Source organism: Acanthisitta chloris, unplaced genomic scaffold (assembly GCF_000695815.1).
Source record: "Acanthisitta chloris isolate BGI_N310 unplaced genomic scaffold, ASM69581v1 scaffold21084, whole genome shotgun sequence".
NCBI lineage: Eukaryota > Metazoa > Chordata > Aves > Passeriformes > Acanthisittidae > Acanthisitta > Acanthisitta chloris.
Genome location: NW_008671272.1, coordinates 2,604 through 22,655, shown reverse-complemented (window position 1 = coordinate 22,655; position 20,052 = coordinate 2,604). Strand labels below are relative to the sequence as shown.

The window sequence follows — 20,052 nt, the reverse complement described above, 5'->3', positions numbered from 1 at the left end:
GGTCTAACAGCAAGAGGAGCTTACTCCATGCAGAATGAATGATTGCTCTTCTGGCCTTGATACATATCTGTGTCCAGATAATGAAATTCAGCCATCTAACAGCATCCCTGCACACTGTATGCCATTAGACCTTTGTCACATTCTAGTGTGACACAGCAGAACCACACATTATCAAAGAAACATGATATCCCAAGAAGTTTCATTTTTCCTCAGTTAAATGGAATTAACACAGCTTCTTCCTCTCACACTGGCACAGACAGATGTTCTGCCTAACTACCTTCTAAAAAGAGTTAAACTAATAATTATAGAATTAAAAATACTAGTTCCAGTTAAAGAGCTCATACACCTAAAAACTCTGAGATACCTTCTACCATCAAAGTATCATTGTCACAAAAGTCAACAGAACCTAACCTATACTTCCTAGTAAGTCCTGTTTTTCAAGTGGGTTCCTAAAAAAACCTGATTAAGGGATTTATTTTTTTTAGATATAATTCCTGTCCTATTTTAAGTATTTAACGGCCAAGCAATGCAGTAGTTGAACAAGCACTGTGATAAAAACAAACATTATGTTGGTGAAAGCAAAGCCAAGAGTTTGTTAGCTTTTAATCTCTGTGACTTAAACTAAAGGAACACAGTATGAATTTCCTAACACCTGTAAACAACACATTAGCTAGCTAGCAGCCCTACACAGCTCACCAGTTTAAATTTCTTGGCTTAAATATATTTTCTTTATCAATGCTGGAGAATCTTTCATTTTCTAGTTTGAAATTAAAACTTAAAAGCTACAGAAGTGATAAACTGCAAAATGACATGTCATCTCCCAGTTTTCCTTCAAGGCAATTACCATGGCAGTACTGCAGGCTCTGCTGTGTCTACCTTCCCTTTGGCCTTCTGGCCAGAGTACAAAGAAAAAGGTACTGCAGCACACCTATACCATTTGTACAATTTCATTCTGGTATTGCCTTACACAATAGCTATGTGTAAATAGAACTTTGGATTTCAGGGCTCTTTTTCCTCCTCCTCTCTTCCTCAATTACTGCCAAACAAATAATGTGTTTTTGCTGCCACCAAAAATTGTTAAAGACTTTCTCTTGAAAGTAAACTCTTACCTTCAAAGAACTGCTGCAAGGCCTCATTTTCTCCCACCACATCCATGAAAAACCAGTAGAAGCAGTTTGTTTTCCTACTGCTTGATGAGTCCCTGTAGAGAAAAATGCAGTGTCTCTCTTCCAGATGATTACGAGCATGCCAAGAAACCTGTCATGCTTCTGTCAGAGGTTTCAATGACCTGGTCCCAGCTGATTTTATTCCTCCACAACTAGAGTCAGGGTTAGACTTAAGTTTTATGTAAAGGAGTTACACTACATGGAAAGGAAAATCTGACAAGGCTTTTGAGACAAGATGAAGGTGATGTGTGTTCTATTCATTCAGTAAGTCTAATGCTGTTTTAAGGACCTTTAGTCCCAGTACTAACCATAATTACACATGCGCAAAAAACACAGCAATAAAAATTACTTATCTTGTCTTTGTACTTTCACACAGGTCACGTAATTAATGCTACTGATGAAAGCAAAATTACTCAAAAATGCAACAGCAAAGCCATCACTGGTAAGGAAGTTGAACATCTACCCTGTTACTATTATTAACAAAACTAAATTATGGATTAACCCGTTTGTCTAACGTAACATTGCAAAACATACAGAAAAGCTAAACATGGAACAAAGCTCTTTCAAGGCTGGCAGCAAACCCTATTTCACTTTCTTTGAGTTCATGTTTAAACAGTGAAAATTGCCCATTCTGTCACCCCTAAGCAAACAAGAAAAAAATATTCAATGTTTTGAGTAGGCATTGAAAGAGGCATTTGGTCATGAAGAAAAGTTTCAGTGAAGCAAACTCTGGAATTAGATAATTTTCTGAAGTAATTATATTCACCAGACAAGTAACTGTTGTGCAATTTTACAAGCCCCAGGCACTCACATGAGACACAGGCTTCTCATGATAAACAGCTCATATTAAAAATACAGAAAATAATTTTGGACTAGGGACTTGAAGACAGAAGCAAGCCAATCAGCACTGACGAGATGTTGGTGGAATTGAGATACACAGGGTACCTCTCTGTCTTCCCTAATACAAGAAAATCACTGCAGCATAACACATTTTAGATACTATTATGTATAGAAAGGACCCTTCTCTCTGCTTGAATGAGCAACAATATTTTGTTGTTGTGTAAAGGATTATTAAGTCAGAATAGCAATAGCTACTGGCTATCATTTACCTACTGTTAGCTAATCATGGAAATAGTTCACTCTCATTATGTAAACTAAGAATTAACAATCATTTTGGAAGCATTTATGAGCCTAACAAAATGTAACACCAATAAACACAGTTTGTTTTCTAAGAGTGAGTAAAATCAGACTTCCTAGGTATTACTGAAAGAATAAACAATCCTTCAACAATTTATAGTAGAACTCTTCCAGGTTTCTACAATAGCAAGTAGTACCCAGTGATGAGATTGATAAAAATATTTCCTTGGTACTGAAATAGCTCAGGCTGGACATACATACTCCATTACTAGGGAAATATTTAGGTTCAGCTGTTTTTTTCATCTTAACATTGAAATGCCCAGTCAAAGCCACCACTTGCCCAGTGTTTGCAGGCACATGCACAAGTATGGTATTAAATTTCATTGCTCCTTCTATTTACTTTTGTGAGAACAGAGAACATTCCAGTAAGAGTGACGAATAGTGTTGGTTTTGTTCAGCATCAAAGAGATCTGTATCCAGTGAGATGATGCTTCTTAAAACAACTATATAAATATGCCTTCTTATGTTTGTCAGTTTACCTGCCAGTGCTTAACTGTTATGAGAAACTGATGAACAGCAGTCACAATCAAGATCTAATGGTTTTCCAAAAAGGCAAGCCTAGTACATACCCATAACTATGTTCCACTTAACCTCATCAGCTGTCTGCTTTCAGCTTAAACAATGCCCAGGAAAAGAAGGACCACTTGAACTTCAAGGGCCAAAGTAAAAACAGGAAAAGCATCTTCTTTAGAGGCCATGATCCTTTTTTGGGTTCCCTCTGACACAATTTGTGTGTGTGAAAAAACTGGTAACATTATATGGAAATTATCATCAGCATGTTAAAGAAATCACATAATGGAAATTTCCCAGCTTCAAGGACAGCTATGGGGAAAATGATGTATAAACAGTGGAAACTGGTATTCCCCCACCCCCAAAAAATACAGGAGAAAAAATACTTTAAAGGAATGAAAAAATTCTAATCAAAGAAAATTAGAGGGAAAGAAAGTTTTTAGCAGTCAGAGATCAGGACAGATTTCTAATGAAAGAGTGAACAAGATAATTTCATTGTACCTTGGTATTTGAAAAGCACCCTACTTTAGAGAGAACATACACAGACTTATTATGCTGTGACCCTTCTCTCTCTACAAATTTTTTAAAGTTACAAGTATAAGAAAGCAGCACTTCAAAGAATTCCAAGTCCTCCCAGTTAACTGTACTGGCATACAAGCATAGAGAGCTATAATCACGTATCTAAACACTACAACAAAGAAAATGTCAGGCGTTTATTCCTTCTTCTTAAAATAATCTCAGTTTAATGTTTCAGAATGTAATATTGGGAAGGTTCACATCATTCTGCATCACAAAGAACAAAGACAGACACTGTTTCAGATTAACACTTTAATCAGAAGTTTTGTTTCTAAATGTAAATTACAGTCACTAATACACCTGCAAGTGTTTACCACATTTGTTCAACTAAATATTATATGTAGGCATATACAGCATAGGTCAGTTTAAAACAATCACAGTACTTCTTAGTGCCATTTGCAAAAGGAGAGAGATCTTGGACCCACTTTGTGGAAATAAATATCAAGTGACAAAAAAAGATTCAGCAATTTTAGTTATGCATATTCAATGAAGTTCATGCACGCGCAAGAGTAAAAAGATTTAGAGCTCTTCCTTGTAATAGCCAAGTTTTGCTAGTGACATCTCTCGTCTCAGCTGCATAACTTCCCAGAACATCTGATCCACTAAAAAAAGACAGAAATATCATTAAACATAGCAAAGTCATATTTTATTTCAACTGATGTATCCAGGCTGGCTCACTCTACATGAGTTTAGGGAAACTTCAGAAGTAACAAACATATAGTAAAACCAGAATTAATATATACAAGGGCTATTTGTCCTCGGTTGTGACAAAATTTGAACAAGCGTGTGCTTTAAAAGCTCTAAATGACAGTCCTAAAAAAAAAATCATCAATTTTTCATTCTTTTTAAAATGTATTGCAAAAACACATCAGTACTTCTTGCCAGCTTCATTTACTTGCAGTTTATTTTAATTGCACTGCCCCTTGACACATTTTCTGTAGAACTGAACTGAAAAAGAGGTATAACTTGTTGAATAAGAATTGTTTCATCAAAGAATCTGTAGTTTTGTTATCATTTTTCCATTTGTAATCTTTCTTCCTCCCTCTTTTTTTCCCACAGTAATCTGCAAGTAACAGTAAATTGGGTGGGAAAGACTTTTTTTATTTCATCTCCATTTTGCTAAACTTGATGAGCCTGGTACATACCTTAAGCTTCCAGATGCCACAGCAATAAAAATCAATTGCTGTACACAGTTACTCAAGACAAAAATAATTTCCATGCAGTCAGGATCATGATGTAGTATGTCTACAAATATCATTAATCTGAACAAGTACAAGGTCTTCCCTACCATATTTCAAAAACCACTTTTGTAGAAGTGATCTCCGTCTCAAAAATCATACGGCGCATTAGTAGAACTGCAGCACATTATACAGACAACTATCATGAGTTCCTACATTCTTGCAAAGGTACTGTTAAAATGCTTACATACCACAAATGCTAATTCTATTTTAATGGTAAAGATGACAATTGAGCTGAAACACCAAACAAAGTTTTTTCCAAACTGCTTGTGAAGAATAATTAAATCTGATAATGCTGAAAATAGTTCATTCTTTGATATAAAATAACTTAATGTATTTACCTCAATAGCAAAGTAAACAATGTTTAGTTGAAACTTTATAGATCCTTTTGGTCTAAGTAAATAAAAATTACTGCCATCTGAAGATTTTATTAAACAAATTTAGCATATGAAACAGGTGAATTTCTGGCGAATTCCATGACCTTTTGTTAGGAAAAATTAACAGCATTACTTTTTGTGAGGAACAGTCTACCTATCACCTCAAAAGTAATTCAGGTTAGAAATGGAAACAAAATATTTGAGTGTAGCTAAAATCCTGAGCTCTTGAAATTCGGAAACATCAGAAGAGAAGACTATAGGTGACATAGTAACACAAAGCAAATTCTAGCCAAACTGACGATGAAGCAAATCCACAGACTTGACAACTGTAATAATGAAATGCACAGACATTCATAAACATTACAATGCTATTTTACTCTACTTCCTAAAATGCAACTGAACTAAAAAAAAATTACATTTTCACAGCGAAAGCAAATTTTTAATTAACTGCTGACACAGGGCTAATGACACTTTTCCACTATCTGTGCTTCAGCAGATCTGTGAGCCTAAGTGATACGACCTGTTTCAAAAAAAACCCTGGACTGAAAGCTGTTAGGCAATATTCTTTGGCCTGGACAAGAAATACAATTAAATAATTGTGTGCAGTTTAAACACAATCAAATCATCTTCATTTTCTTTTATAGTGATAAACATCTAAAATGGTCTTGAAAATGAAGACCAATAACTAAAACTCCGGCATGCAATATATTTTTTTAATTCCAGAATTAAGTCACTAGGTGTACAGTGCAAACATTTTCAAAAGCATCTTTTATATGGGCATACTGAAACCAGACAGCAGAGTTCAGCAAATTTCCAAATCACCATGCAGACAGGGTTTAAATAGGCACTTGCTGGATATGCTATTCTGACACGAACAAAGCAAAAAAACACACCGTGGCCTGAAGCAATGGAAGTAAAAACATTTCTCTTTGGGGTGGAGAGTAATCAAACCTTACATTTATAACCACAGACCTAACCAACAGATTTTGTCATGCTACTGCGATGACCAGGACCTCATTTCTCAGCTGCACTCACACAAATGATTGCAGTATACAGGTTTTCTGTATATCTAACAGGTTTCCTGTTTATTTTATACAATTTAATCCAAATACTGTCATCCTTGCCTGTTCCTTCTGAAAAAATAGCCCAACAATAACAACTGTCTCAATTCTCAATGCACAAAATGAGAAGATGCACCAAAACACCAAGTGAAAGAAAGAAATGGCCCTGAAAAAAAACAAACGGAAGTGGGATTTTTATCTAAAATATCTCCATTTTCTGTGAAAGAGACTTGATTTTTGACTACTCTGTGGAATAACTGTGATTAAGTCCAGTTACAGACTTCTTCAACACTTCTTACTGAATTATGGAAGGGGCTTTTAGATGGACTAAAAATCACTGCTTTTTAATTTTTTGCTGTTGTTTAACAAGAATAACTTCATTGGAGGGTGAAAAATCACCACATTCTTGCAATTAGATCAAGTATGAACTGATAGCTCTCAGCTTTCCTGTAATGTTAGGTCACAGCTACTATGCACAGACAGCAACTTTTAGGCACAGGTTCTTTGCAAATTTCTGTTTATATATGCTGAATAAAATTTCCTACTCACCATCTTGCTGCTTCAACAGTCCTTGCTGGATGTATCGAATATATGTAAAGAAGTTACACACAGAAGTGATCTGAACTCAATAAAAATAACGGTGGTTAATATAATTTAAGGCAACAGTATGGAAAAAAACAACGAAATAACTATTATGCAAAATAAAATCACAGTACATCCACTCACCCTGTAACGACAGAACGGAGAGATGTAGTAATAACTGCTTGAATCTCCTAATTTGATTCTATGCTTGCATGACTTACTTTGTCCACTGAGAGCACATTTCCTACAAATAAAAAGTTTGCATGATTTAATAAACAAATCTGACATTAGCACCTGCTCATGAGGTTAATGTAACTGCTTCATATTGGTACAGATACATGAGTCACTGCCTTCATTTTGCAAGCTGCAATTATTACATTATGCTGTCAATTATTTTAGTTCCTCGAGGACTAATTTCATTTCAATACGGGTGCATTATGCTTTTTTGAATTTTAAAACTTGCTTCAGCTCAAGCCATGTACTTCCATATTCACTAATTCAGCTATCTTGACAATTCTGGAGCACTGGGATTTCTTTAATTAACTCTTGATATGTGAAATAAACATTATTTAAATTATCAGTTGATGCCAACATTTAAAAAGATTTTTTTAAAATTCCACTTGATATTTTATTCCATAATAAAAAACATCAGAAGAGCAGTCAATTCTCTGAAGCCTCTCTTGGGTGCATTCTAAGGCCAACTTTGCATTTATGCCCAAACTAAAATCATATTTTACATTCAGATTGTAAAACATTTTGAGATAAAGGAAAACAGGCTGTCTGGCAATAATACTTTCCATTATCATTACAAAAAAACATAGAAAATAATCAAATTTACTTCCGGTGTACTGCAAATCTGCAGTATTCAGGAAAGGTCAGTAGCCATCACAAATTCTTCCAAAAAGAAACAGTTTAGGAAGAGACAATGAATTTTTAAAAATGAGAAGAATTTGATTCATTTGGAATGTCTTTATTACAGCATCTCAGACTTGGTTGTCATGCCAACCACTGTTTCATTAATTTTAAAAGCTGCTGCCTTTTCTCCCTCCCATTTCCACCTCATGAAATTAGGGAGTCTAAGAACAAGCAGCCTTTCAAAAGTGAAACAAGAATTACTGAGCTTCTCTGGTTCTAAACAGTGGCTCAGAGGTCCCTTCAAACAGCCTGCAGCTGGTCCCCGCAGAACCATGAAAGACAGGAGAAAATTGACAAGTGTATATGATTTTCCACAGCAATTTAGGAGGACTGAGAGCAGTCCACTGATACAAGAAATCCTACAGTAACTGAAGCAAGCTGATCACAATTTCAGTCAAGCTTTTGTCAGAAGACAGACAAACTTTCCATGTTATGAAAATAAAACCCTTTTTCCCTTCTGGCTACGGAATTACCTTCAATATGTTATCTGCCATCACATCAGGTTAAATGCTAGCATGATAGTTACTACTGATGACTCAGTTCTGCACTGTATGGCACACATGCTCTCATGGGGACAATTACTTCAATCTTGTGGGGAAACCCAGCTGTCTTTTGTTAAGGCAACACTATACATCATCACAAGCACTGTTCAACAGCTAAAAGGCAAGACGTCTTAAAGGTTTGCTCTATGTTAGTCTATTAGTTGCTTACTTTCGCATAAAATTTTCTCACAACAATCTTCAAGTCTTTACATTTTAGGAAATTAAATTTAAGACACACAAATTTGACTGAGATGATCAGTTGGTAGCAGTTTTCTCAACCCAAGATATCTCAAATGAGCCAAGATTACCCCTCCGTGTTAGCTCTAACATACTTTGGTCCACCACATTCAACTGCAGAAGCTTTCACAAATCGAACAGGTTGCAAGCCAACAGGTTCAATGCTCAGAGTGTTGTTTTCAACAGCTTCCAGAACAGCTGAGGCCAACTGCAAGTGAAATTTAGAAAGCAGTTAAAAACAGCTCTGCATTATCCATTGCCTCAAAGTGGTGACATATTTCTTCTTATGGAAAGTTAGGAACACAGAAAATTAAAAAAAATCCACTCACCAAACAGAAACTTCACTAAAAATGAGATTCCACTTTCATCATGAGCAAGAGGTCCCATTTCCAAGCTCCTGTTTAAATTCCACCCTCCATATATCCCTGCCTTTCCTGAGGCAGGGTAGCTTCCTTTACAGCCAGGAATGTAGTCAAGCATGTTTAAAATACTAACTGTGTTTTCAGTCATTTGTCACATGACCAAATAGCACATATTTTCCTGTCAGAGACTGAATATGGCACTTATTTTAGGAAGTTGTCTAATTTTGTGTTCTATGAAAAAATATAAAATTATACAGGATGCTTTTTCATCTTGAATAAAACAGGTAAATATGTCACTCTTTTGGGGCCAAATATAGCTTTAGAAAGGTGTTCAAACAATTAAAACGGAACAATATATAGAAAAGCCAATTGCAACTTTAAAACACTGGTCTAGTTAAATACATCACCTTCATGAAACAAAGTGCAACTTTGCTTAGGCTTTTTATGTTAATTCTTTATAAACACACAATCATAAGACACTAGAAATGTGATCATTTTTCTTGATTGGACCAAAAACTTGCCCAAGACTCCTGTTTAAAGCAATAACCATTACTTGACTTAAAAGAAGGTACGATTTATTTTGTTAATGAAACAATTTTATGCCAAGGTTCCTTCCTCCAGAGTAATAAAGGTATTTTTCTATTGTACTTTATTTGAAAAACAGAATGCTACTATTAAAGGAATTCATATTAAATACTCTGCCATCTCCCAAAAGCACAACACTACACATATACACAAGAGGCTATTGAGATGTGATGTAATACTTCAACCATTCAGATAACTGCATTTCCAATCACTCAAAAACAAAACACGTGTAATTTATTGTTTGGTTTAACTGCATATTAGCCTGTCAAGAGCCAAGTGAAAACAAAAGTTGGTCACTACACACAGCATCTGGAAACAATAAATGATATAACTGACGAGTGCTAGTACCCTCATTCTTCCCTTAAGAGGCAATACAAATCTACAGTATTTACCACTGAAGCACAACACCCCCCAAATTAAGTTGCTGGGAAAGACAACAGGATGGCATACTTAGATTACAGCAGTAGCAACTGAATACCCATAGTAACCAAGTAAGCTTTTTAGTGGGAGAGGTTCATATGATGCTGTACACCAACCATAACAAACTGATATACAATGAACTAAAAGGCTGCATGTACTTATGGCCAGCAGTTATCAGCAGATGAAAAGCATGGGAAAAGAACACACATCTCCCTAAAACAACATATAAACGTGAATACAATTCAAGATTTACTATGCACTAAGGTGTTTAATTTTATTGGGGAAAAGAATCAATACTTAGGGCTTTAAAATTTGTTATTCTCATTTTAATAAAGATCTTAGAATACACTCCCATTTCCCTACTGACTGGTATCACAACTGCAGCCCATAAATGCTGCTTAAGAACAAAACCAAGTAAAGCAGTTGGAGCTATAATCGGATCCATGTTATTCCCAAGATGGGTAAAACTCCGGTCTTTCCTCTGTATAGGAGAATGTGTAGGAATAACACAAGGTAAAAATGTCTCATAATTCAATTCCTCTAACACCATATTCCCAAACTGCCCCTGTTCAATCATATCAAAACCCAAGGTCTAATTCTTGTAACTCAAACCTCTCTCCATGAAAGCCCCCAGACTGTGCTTGCAGTCTGTGCTAACTGATAGGAGAGAAAATTGGTCCACAAAATGAATTTTTACACTATATTTGAAGTATCAGGAAGAAAACCTCCATCCATTCCTACAAACATAAGATGCTGGCAGATAGGAGTAATATCTGAAGAAGGCGACCTAACAATGCCATGTCTGGAACAGCATAAGTGAAATAGTGGGGAAAAAAAAATAGGGTCATTTCAATACTCCAGACTAAATTTTAGCACTTCATGGCAAACTGTCAGACATTATTGAAACAAAAATCGCTAAACTTCATAGGAAAATATTTTAAGTCTATTGACTTCATGCAACATGTTTAAGGGGAAAGCATCAGTGACTACATTTAGACCATTTCCATTACCTCACTTTTTGAGAAGGTTAAACATGGAAAAATATCTTCCCGATAAATTTTGTCCAAGAAAGGACATGTTCTGTCCATAGTAGGCTCATCCTTCCAAGATCTGAATTCATTGTACAAAGACAGGTCAGCCTAGAACACACAGAAAAGATTCACATATTTTAGTCCTGCAATTGTCACACTACTATAGTCTATCATTTGCAAATATCCACATGTAAATAACGAGCATTAAAATGCTTTCCATTGCACTGTGAAAGAATTCTATCATGCTCCAGTTATGAACACCTTCTCAAATCCAATTTCAAATCCACTTTCCTAAGACTATAAATATAAGCAAATCCAAACATATAATTTTCAAGACACAGAGATAATGCATTCACTGGTCACCACTATGCCAGGGACAAGCCAATTTCTTAAGTTTCCAGGATACCTCTGAAAAACTTATTTCCTTCTTGATCCATCTTCATTACAGTATTTTAGTCCACCTCTATTTGTGAGAGTCACAGAAAAACAGAAAAATTCAAAGAACTGCAATCCTAGATACTTTTATGTTCACCCTGCATCTGACTATAACACACTACTATCTGAACACTAAAAATGTACTAACTCACTAAACCTACTAACAGAGGGAAACAGGAAGTCAACGTACAAATCAATTAAATATTCTTCTTTTTTCAACTTTATACTTTCTCCTACAGACTCTCTCCTACACCACCATACAACAGAAAGGCAAGAGCATTCACTGAGAATGATTTATGTGCCTGCTCCTCCACAGCTCCCATAGTCAAAGAGGAAATGCTAAAACAACCCCTTAAATTGTGCTAGGAGTAACCATGCTCTGTTAGGAAAAGACTATTTTACCTGCTTTGAAAACACCTTTTGTTATCTCCATGTTGAGATCAGTTGGCAATAGGAAGGCACCAAGGCACCTATCCAGTCTGGTGCTCAGGAGACTAGTACCAGCTCACTATTAAAAATCCCTGCTCACTTATGGGACAGCCTGTCCCATAGGTTGGCTACCCATTAACAGCTAGAGCACACTGAGATACTCCCAGAGCACATCAACTAGTTTAGGGTTACTTGAGAAAGAACACATTCGTGGGCTACAACACTGCTCCAGGAGACAAACCAAGCAGCACAGGGATGAGTGCATGCGATGGATGCTCCTAATCCAACATAAAAGACTAATGCCAGTCCCCAGTGGGATATGCAACACCATCCTCAGACTGGTTTTGACATTCTGCTGTCACAGACTTCAGCACCCTTTCCTGTCCAACTGATTAAATCCCTTTCCTGTACTACCCCAGACCTATACTCCTAAAACTGAAAACTACAGGAAGAACATACACTTCAGGTAAATAAACCAGGATGTGAATTTAAAATTTTGTACTATTAAAAACAAATAATGTAGATAATGAAAAAGGGAAAACAATATATGCTAAAAATTGATTTATTTTTATCATATTAGAAATATCAGTATGCTGCTTTGAACCAATCTCATTTTTTTCTTTCCCCATGCATTACCCCTTCTCTAAGTTCCCAGCACTTTGCCATTCTATTACATAGATGCTTTGGGGAGTTCTTTTGTCATTTTCGATGGGAGGGAGAGGAGGGTGGTTAGTTTTAGTCTTTTTCTTGAAAAATAGCTAATAAAAATTAAAGATTTGTTTTCCATTAGGGCTACTTGCCTTACACTCTGGTACAATCAGGAACAAGCATCTTAATTAAACTAGTCCATAAATGTTCTGGTTGCTAAGCCACCAACTTCATTGTACAAATGAAATTCAATATGTGTAACTTGCTCCCTAAAGGAACATTTCCCACACCTTAAAACCCATCTCAGGTCTAGCTTTAAAATGAATACAATCAAGAGACACCAGCAAAACCCCCATCCATTTCTGACCTGTACTACAGGATTCTAAAAATGAAGATGCATTTCTTACTAACTTGGTTATTTTCTAGATTTAACTCTATTTTACGCAAACCTGCAGTTTATAAAGAACCTGCTTTGAAAAAACTGTTCAGTGAACATAGTTTAATGTTCTTCCTTTCCAACCTATGTGATATATGTATCTCCTCCCATCTTTACTTGTGTTTTCACTAGCTCAGTTTTGATTGCCTGAAATTATATATACAGCCAAATGTAATAATAATTCCAGTTAATTTTTTAATGTTTTCATTTTACAGTAAAATACATCAGTGAAACATTTCAGCTCTTTGAACAATGCTGATGCATTTATCAGCATTTATGTGAGTGGATGCTACCTGTCTGCCTAAGAACCAGGCAGCTATTCAGCTTATTTCAATCTTTTAATATGTAAATTCATTAGACATGTCAATTTGTCCTAGAGATTACTACTGCATGCTAGGTAGTATTTTTCTGAGATGTTGGAACCTTTCTAGATCCACTGCAATTTAGAACAGAAAGCCATCCACTCTTGACTCTGTCTACATCCCATAAAGAAACCTCAGAATTGAAACGTATTTGCACCCACTTCCATCCAACAGCTCGAAATGCAAAGCTCTAGGTGGTAAACTTTCCATAAGGGTTCACAGCTATATTCCCCACACCACAAGCCCTGGGCAAGGGTGTTTTCCGACCACCTTTTGAAGCCAAGTCACTCAGAATCAGAAGAATAACATACAAAGGGTAACCTAACTCAGTGGAAAGAACATTTATCAAGGGGACAGAACTAGGGTTTCAGACCCAGCTCCCAGAAATGCAACCAACTATAAAAAAAAAAAAGCAGTAAACAAAACCAGAAAGTGTTGGATAATAAAAGTATTTGGGAAGGCATTATCTCCCCTGTTTAAAACAATGTCCTAGCCACCAGGCCAGAGGCTTCTTGCTTTCTTCACTCCATGCTAAATTCCATTAAGTAATCCTGCTCAGAAGAGAAACAGAAAGACTCAAGTCCCAGAGGGTAGAAAATCCATGTTTCACAGTGATTCCCTGGGCTGTCACTGGAAGAAACAAGTCACCAGTTTGAGCAGCCTTGAAGTTCTCCTTATGCAGCCCCCAAAAAGAGAGACTGAATTAAAGAAAAATGTCAGCAGATTGGTTCTCCTGCAGCATGTCCTTCATGTTCACCACTTCCTCTCCACAAGAAATTGAGGCAAGACAGATTCCTCCTCTCTCTCGCTCTTGCCCAATACTGAAAAATTTCATGGAGTCATGACCTCAGTGTGAAGCTTACAAAGTAACTGCATTTCACCTCAGCTCTCCCATTTTCTGAAGGGCAACAAGGAAAATATCCTTGATAGCACTGAAAGTGGGCAGAGGCAGGTGGTCAATCTTCTGCCTTTTTTTTTTTTTGAGTATGAAACAGAAATTGAAAGGTACCTTTATTTTCTAGATTTATTGTGAAAAGGTGTCTAGTACAAATGCAGTTAATGATGACTGGCAAAACACAGTATAAAAATGGCCACCTTGAATCACATTAAAGATCCTGTTGGCCTGTCACCCTTTTGACAATGGCCAGCAGGCACAGAGCTGAAGGGCCGTATGAGAGGACAGTGACATGTCCTCATCTGACAGCCTCAAAGCTTCTAACAACCTGTAGTTAAAGAATCTTCATATCCCAAATGTCATATCTTCTATATACTGTGATAGAATTTTCTTTTGTCACTTTGTGTGACTATATTTTGAACACATTTATATTTTTGATCTTGCTACCTCATGACAATGAGTTGAAGTTCCATTATGTACTAACTGAAAATTATGTACCTTTCAGCTTCCAGTTTTCTTATTACAAGAAATCATTAATATTGTTCATAATTCATCTTCCTCATGTCACCTGTGATTGCACAGATTTTTATTCTACCTCAAGTATCTCTTTATATACGCAAATCCTTCCATAGGTTTGACCATCTATGTCACATTTCCTCATGTTTTCATTATGGCCTTTCTGAGATTAAGACATCATATCTGCATGCATAGAAACACACATTTACTACATATTTATACAGCAGTATCATGTTTTTTCTTTTGCTATTTATTCCTTTCTTAAGAACTCCTAAATCTCTAAACCCCTAAATCAGACAACGATCAACAAAGACACTATCTTTATTTTTCCAGCACAATGTAGCTCCTTCCAAGTTCACAACTGCAAGCTTTCTAGTTGCATTTATTTCTCTAGATGTCTTATTTCTCATTTATTGATTTTGAATTTCACCCACTGTTCTACTAACCACCCAGTAAAATAAGCTCCTTCTCAAATCTTTGGTCAATTTTTGCTACTACTATTTCAAGGACTCAAGTACCATGATATCACCTTATTATGTCCCCATTTTCAGTTCTATGAGTATATTAAAAAAAAAACCAAAAAACACACAGGTCCTTGGGTTTCCAGTGGTAACTCTCCTCCTGTTCTCTAACAAATCATTTATTTTCTCTTTTTCCTGGCCTCTTTAACCCACCACGTCTCTGTGATACATACCCACAATGTCATATCTACACAGGCACACACACGTCTCCAGTTCCTCTTGTTTATTGCCCATACTACATGTGTTGGTGTAGAGACATTTGAGCCAGTCCCTGGATGAACCCCAGCACACTGGCTGGAGTCTTACCACTGACATTGCTCTGTTCTGGGCACCCATTATCGGTCGTGGCATTCAACCTGTAGGATCAGGATGAATAGGTGCCCCCCTCCCCCAACAGATCTAGTTTAAAGCTGTCTCTACAAGCTTTGCAAGCCCCTGAGCAAAGATACTTTTCCTCTTTTTTGTCCAGCGACCCCCATCAGTCCTGGTCAGACCAAGCAGTTACATTGTTTTGGTTTATTGTTTTGTTTGGTTGTTAAATTACTAATTCCAATATTTGAATTCTTATCTCATCTTCCCTTAATGATTTAAAGGTAAACAGGACTTGGAAAAATCACCACCTATTGGTATGTAAGTTAAGTTCTTTCATTAATAAAAAATATCTCTAAAATAGTCAGCATTACATGAAGATTTTATATATATACTAAATTTACCATGAGTAGAACAAAACAATAAAGCCAGGTTATCAGCAAAAAGAACAAATCTTGTGCTGTTACCTCTTTACAGTCTTTCACAATTGGCTGCATCATGGTAAGGTCCTGATGACTGCCACCCATAGCACTGCTTGTACTCTTGTTTCTTGCATGGCCTTTCTTAAAAGGAGTTTTTCCACCAGACTGAAACTCCTTAGTTGGAGACGTTGGTGAAGTAGACAGTACTAGTGTTTTCAGTGCTGCTACTTCAGCCTGGAGAACATCAATCTTGGGGTGGGGCATGTGAGGGAAGAATAAAATTAACAAACAACAATATCACATTAGACTATGAATATGTGAAATCATTTAACAAAATCTCCATTACCTTAGTACTCTTGGAAGATGAAGTCTTGATTTGCACTAACACACATATGCCTATGCAATTGCCTATTGCAGTAGCACTGGCTTCCTATGCACCTTGCTGGTTATCTGACATGATGCTGAAACACTATGTCCTTGGCTGTTAGCTAAGGATATGTTAAGCAACACAAAACAATGTGGTATATATTCTAATAATGTGTATAGGCAATGTTCTATTTACATCTTTATGATTCACACTTTAGATTTATAACCATTTGAAAAGACAAAGCAAGCTGGAATAAACTCACCTTTCCTTGTGCTTCTTTTAACTGTTTTTCTGCTGCAGCTTGTTTGACATTTGCTTCTTTAACCATTTTGTGTGCTTCCTATAAAAAACGTTTAGCTAGTGTAAATGCTTCACACACATTTACAAAAAACCCCAACAACTACGGACATACTTTTGCTTCATGGAGACTACTTGTGAATATTAAGTTGTGCAGTAGTCTGAAATGAAATAGCTGCATTTAAAAAAACCCCCTACTAATCTATCATTTGGATTCATCACTGGTCCACAAGTTTCTTCTCCTTGCTTCTCAGCCCAGAGACAGAAATTCAGCAACTCCACCCACTCCCCTCCAACAGGAACAATACCTGTCATGAACACCAGGCTCCAGTCACGCTTCAGTGGCTGACAAGTCAAGTTCCTTGACCCCCAAGAGAAAGACTCAACCAATAGCAACAAAAGCAACATAGGGAAAGTAGCACATTCAAAAGAACTTCTCCCTTCTTCTAGCCAGAATAACCAGTTTTAGACAACTGTACATTTCTGCATGAAGGTACTCATCAAACAACTATGAAGCCTAAACTCTTGCCATTAATAAAACAGACAAAGCAACAGCTTAAACACATTTTGTCGTTTAATACACTTTTCTAAGTAGAACATAAAAGGCACCAAAAAAGCAACCCAAGAACCAAGGTAAAGTCAATACAGAAGAAAGCATAAAGGGACTGAGGGTTTTTCAACATCCTTTTACCTCATACCTTTAAGCCTTTTGTCCATATAATGCATTTGTTTAGGCTCTGATTCAGCAATTTGTGCCTGTGATTAAATTACTGTTCTTATGTAGTACTTACTCAAGGCAACAAAAAATGAAAGATCAGAGCCACCAACTAAGCTACTTGGGATAGGATCTTTTCATATCTGTAAAGCGCCTAGCACATCTGGACACTATATAAATCAAACAAAAATTTCATACATCATCATACCGTAAGATCTGGCTCCCACTGGCATACAACACAGCTGTATAATACGTGGTTGTAAAATTATCTCAAGTAACAAGACACATGCAGGAATGGGAACATACACATTTATACAATGTGTACAAATACATTTAACATTGACCATGCAGTTTCTGCTCAGTGATGCACCTTTGAAAGCAAAGCATGTTACTATGCTATTATGGTGTAATAATGTAATATATGGACCCAGCTGTGCAAAACAAGTCTCAATCCTCCACTAGGATGCATTAATATAAGCCCTAGAATATCCACTTACATGGTCACCGAAATTAGTGGGATTCAGAGTAAAACATGAATTCAAGGGCTATAGATCCCAGTGCAAAAAAAAAAAATTAAAAAAAAAAAAAAATCAATAAACCTCAATGTGGTCTTGTTAGGGCCTCTTACTGAAATCAAATCGCAAAAGACAATTCAAGTAAGTGCCCAAAGCGGTCTGAGTAATTCAAAGTCAAACTATTATTACTAATATACTATATTTCAAACATAGAACAATGTGTCAATTTGTTAAAATTAAGTTATGAAGTATCACTAGTATAACAATGTCACTGATAATTTCTTTTTGTTCTTCTACAGTTAAAGTACCTGCCCAGTATTTTCCTCTCCCCCCCAACATACGTAGGTATTTATCCTGGAAAGCACCCTTCTGGTCTCCCATTTATTTTTTGCAGAAAGGAACAGCTTAATATTTTAAAGAACCTTGCTCTACCAGGATGATGAAAAGAAAATCCACAGAGCAGTTTGTAATCTGATTTTTTAATTCAGTATTTTCAAACTCTTGATAGCACTTTTATACCAATACAACATCATAGGTTTAAATACTGTTTCTAAAACATACCTAATGTTGTATTTTAATGCATATGCTGAAAGCCAAGTATTTGTATATTTTCCAAGTTTGGAAAATATACAAATCATCCATGGATTATGAAATTTATTCTGACAGTTATAGATATCACAATTTAGGCCCTAGGCATTTCTACATATATTCCTAAAATAAACTAAGAACTGGTCCTGCTTCAAGTTATGGATGTAGGAATTTTTATTCTCTGTAATACAGGCTCACAATCTTTGCTGGCACTGCTGGCTTTTCCCCAAATCAAAGGGTCCCACTTAAACTTTAGGGTTCTCACTTGGTAACCAGGTCTCACCCTGGTGCACCACTCAGTACTACTGTTTCTTTTCATGTTTGTGGGAGTAGCATGCTGCCAAACCCAAAATTCAGAAGCTGAAAGCATGGTTAAGTTAAGTAGTTGCTACCTTCATTGATCTGGAACTACTTATTTAGTCACCATGGCAACCCCAAATTTAGCTCTTATCTAGATAGCCTTGTTGTCAGACAGAGAAGCTGTCTCAAAATAGTCATGCCAAAAAATAAGCCGATATATTTTCCTTATTTTCTTCATTTTGTGTCTAGGCAGATCAACAGCTCAACAGTGTCTTTCATCTAACTGAAAAGTCTGCTGCTTGCTCTTAAGCCTCTACTTCAACACGCCCAAGTCTTCAGGACACAAATCCCTTTATAATCTTATTGCAGAAAAATTCAGCATACAATATACTGGTTCTACAGCTTCCTTTAAGTATATCACATCGAAGACTCCAACAAACCTCAAACAGACTAGCTGTAAGTTCTTCCAATTCCTGTCCAAGTTGATCTCGCACTTTAGAAAGCCTTTCACATTCTTCATCTTTTAACTTCAGCTCCTATGGAAAATTGAAAGTTATTTATTCTGACTTAAAGTAGTAATTTGGCCTTTTAAAGCTAATACCACAAAAGAGGGAGGACAAAAATAAAACAAACTGAATAATCAGAGAAGCATAAAACCTTTGCTAACCAAAGCCTTTCAAATTATTCATCTTAACACTAAAAATAATTAAATTGATGATATGCATATGTAGCTATTTCTTCCTGCTGTACGGCAATATACCAGGCCAGTCTGAAGTATCCCTAAGCTAGACATCAGCATTTCCAAAACACTCTGAAGTAAAAAAAGCTTTTCTCCTGGAACTACAGAAGACTAAATTCACTTAAAACATAGATCAAAGCAATTACTGGGACAGACAGAATACCTGTGCTGTCTACCTATTCCTTAAAAGATACTTAATGATCCTTTTTAAAGAAATTTTAAAATAATTAAATAAAAAATCAAAAAGCACTGTCCCAAGACAACCCCCAATTCTAAATTAATCTCAAAACATATTTTACTATAAATCCTGTCTCCCAAATATCTCCTTACAACAAATACAATTCCAAAAATCATACTGCAATTAAATCCTTGCTCTTGTATGCATATATCTTGCTCAAAACATATAAATCAAATTAAAGCAAGTTAATGAAATTCAAAATGCTATTTGTATATACCACTAAAATTTGCTCAAAGGTCTGACCACACCACTTTTGCAGTAAGATTTTAACACCGATTTGGCAGTATAAGGGTTACATATGCCCAGTCTCATCTGTACTGGGCAAAAAGTAGCATTAATTTGCAGAAAAGCACAAAAAGGTTGAAAAGAAACTTGAAATAAAAGTTCTTCTCTCCTTCCCCAACCATTAAATCTTGGCATCTCTTGCAGAAAGAGAATGATGTAGAGAAAAAGTAAGAGGTAGAAAAGCAGCAGGCAGGCAATTCTGATCTTTCAAACTTCTTGGGGTTTTTTGGCCCTAA

At 36.2% G+C, this 20,052-nt stretch overlaps 1 protein-coding gene across 1 annotated transcript; it reads right to left on the bottom strand.

Moving 5' to 3' along the window:
* Window positions 1–3,684: 3,684 nt before the first annotated feature.
* Window positions 3,685–19,084, bottom strand: RAB3IP (RAB3A interacting protein). The gene is made up of 8 exons (XM_009074042.1): window positions 18,995–19,084; window positions 16,402–16,479; window positions 15,818–16,021; window positions 10,779–10,907; window positions 8,497–8,609; window positions 6,852–6,951; window positions 6,675–6,744; window positions 3,685–4,051 (listed from the first exon to the last, which is right to left on the bottom strand). The coding sequence occupies exons 2-8, from the start codon at window positions 16,465–16,467 to the stop codon at window positions 3,969–3,971; spliced, it is 765 nt and encodes a 254-aa protein (XP_009072290.1). The 5' UTR covers window positions 16,468–16,479; window positions 18,995–19,084; the 3' UTR covers window positions 3,685–3,968.
* Between the last annotated feature and the right edge of the window lie 968 nt (window positions 19,085–20,052).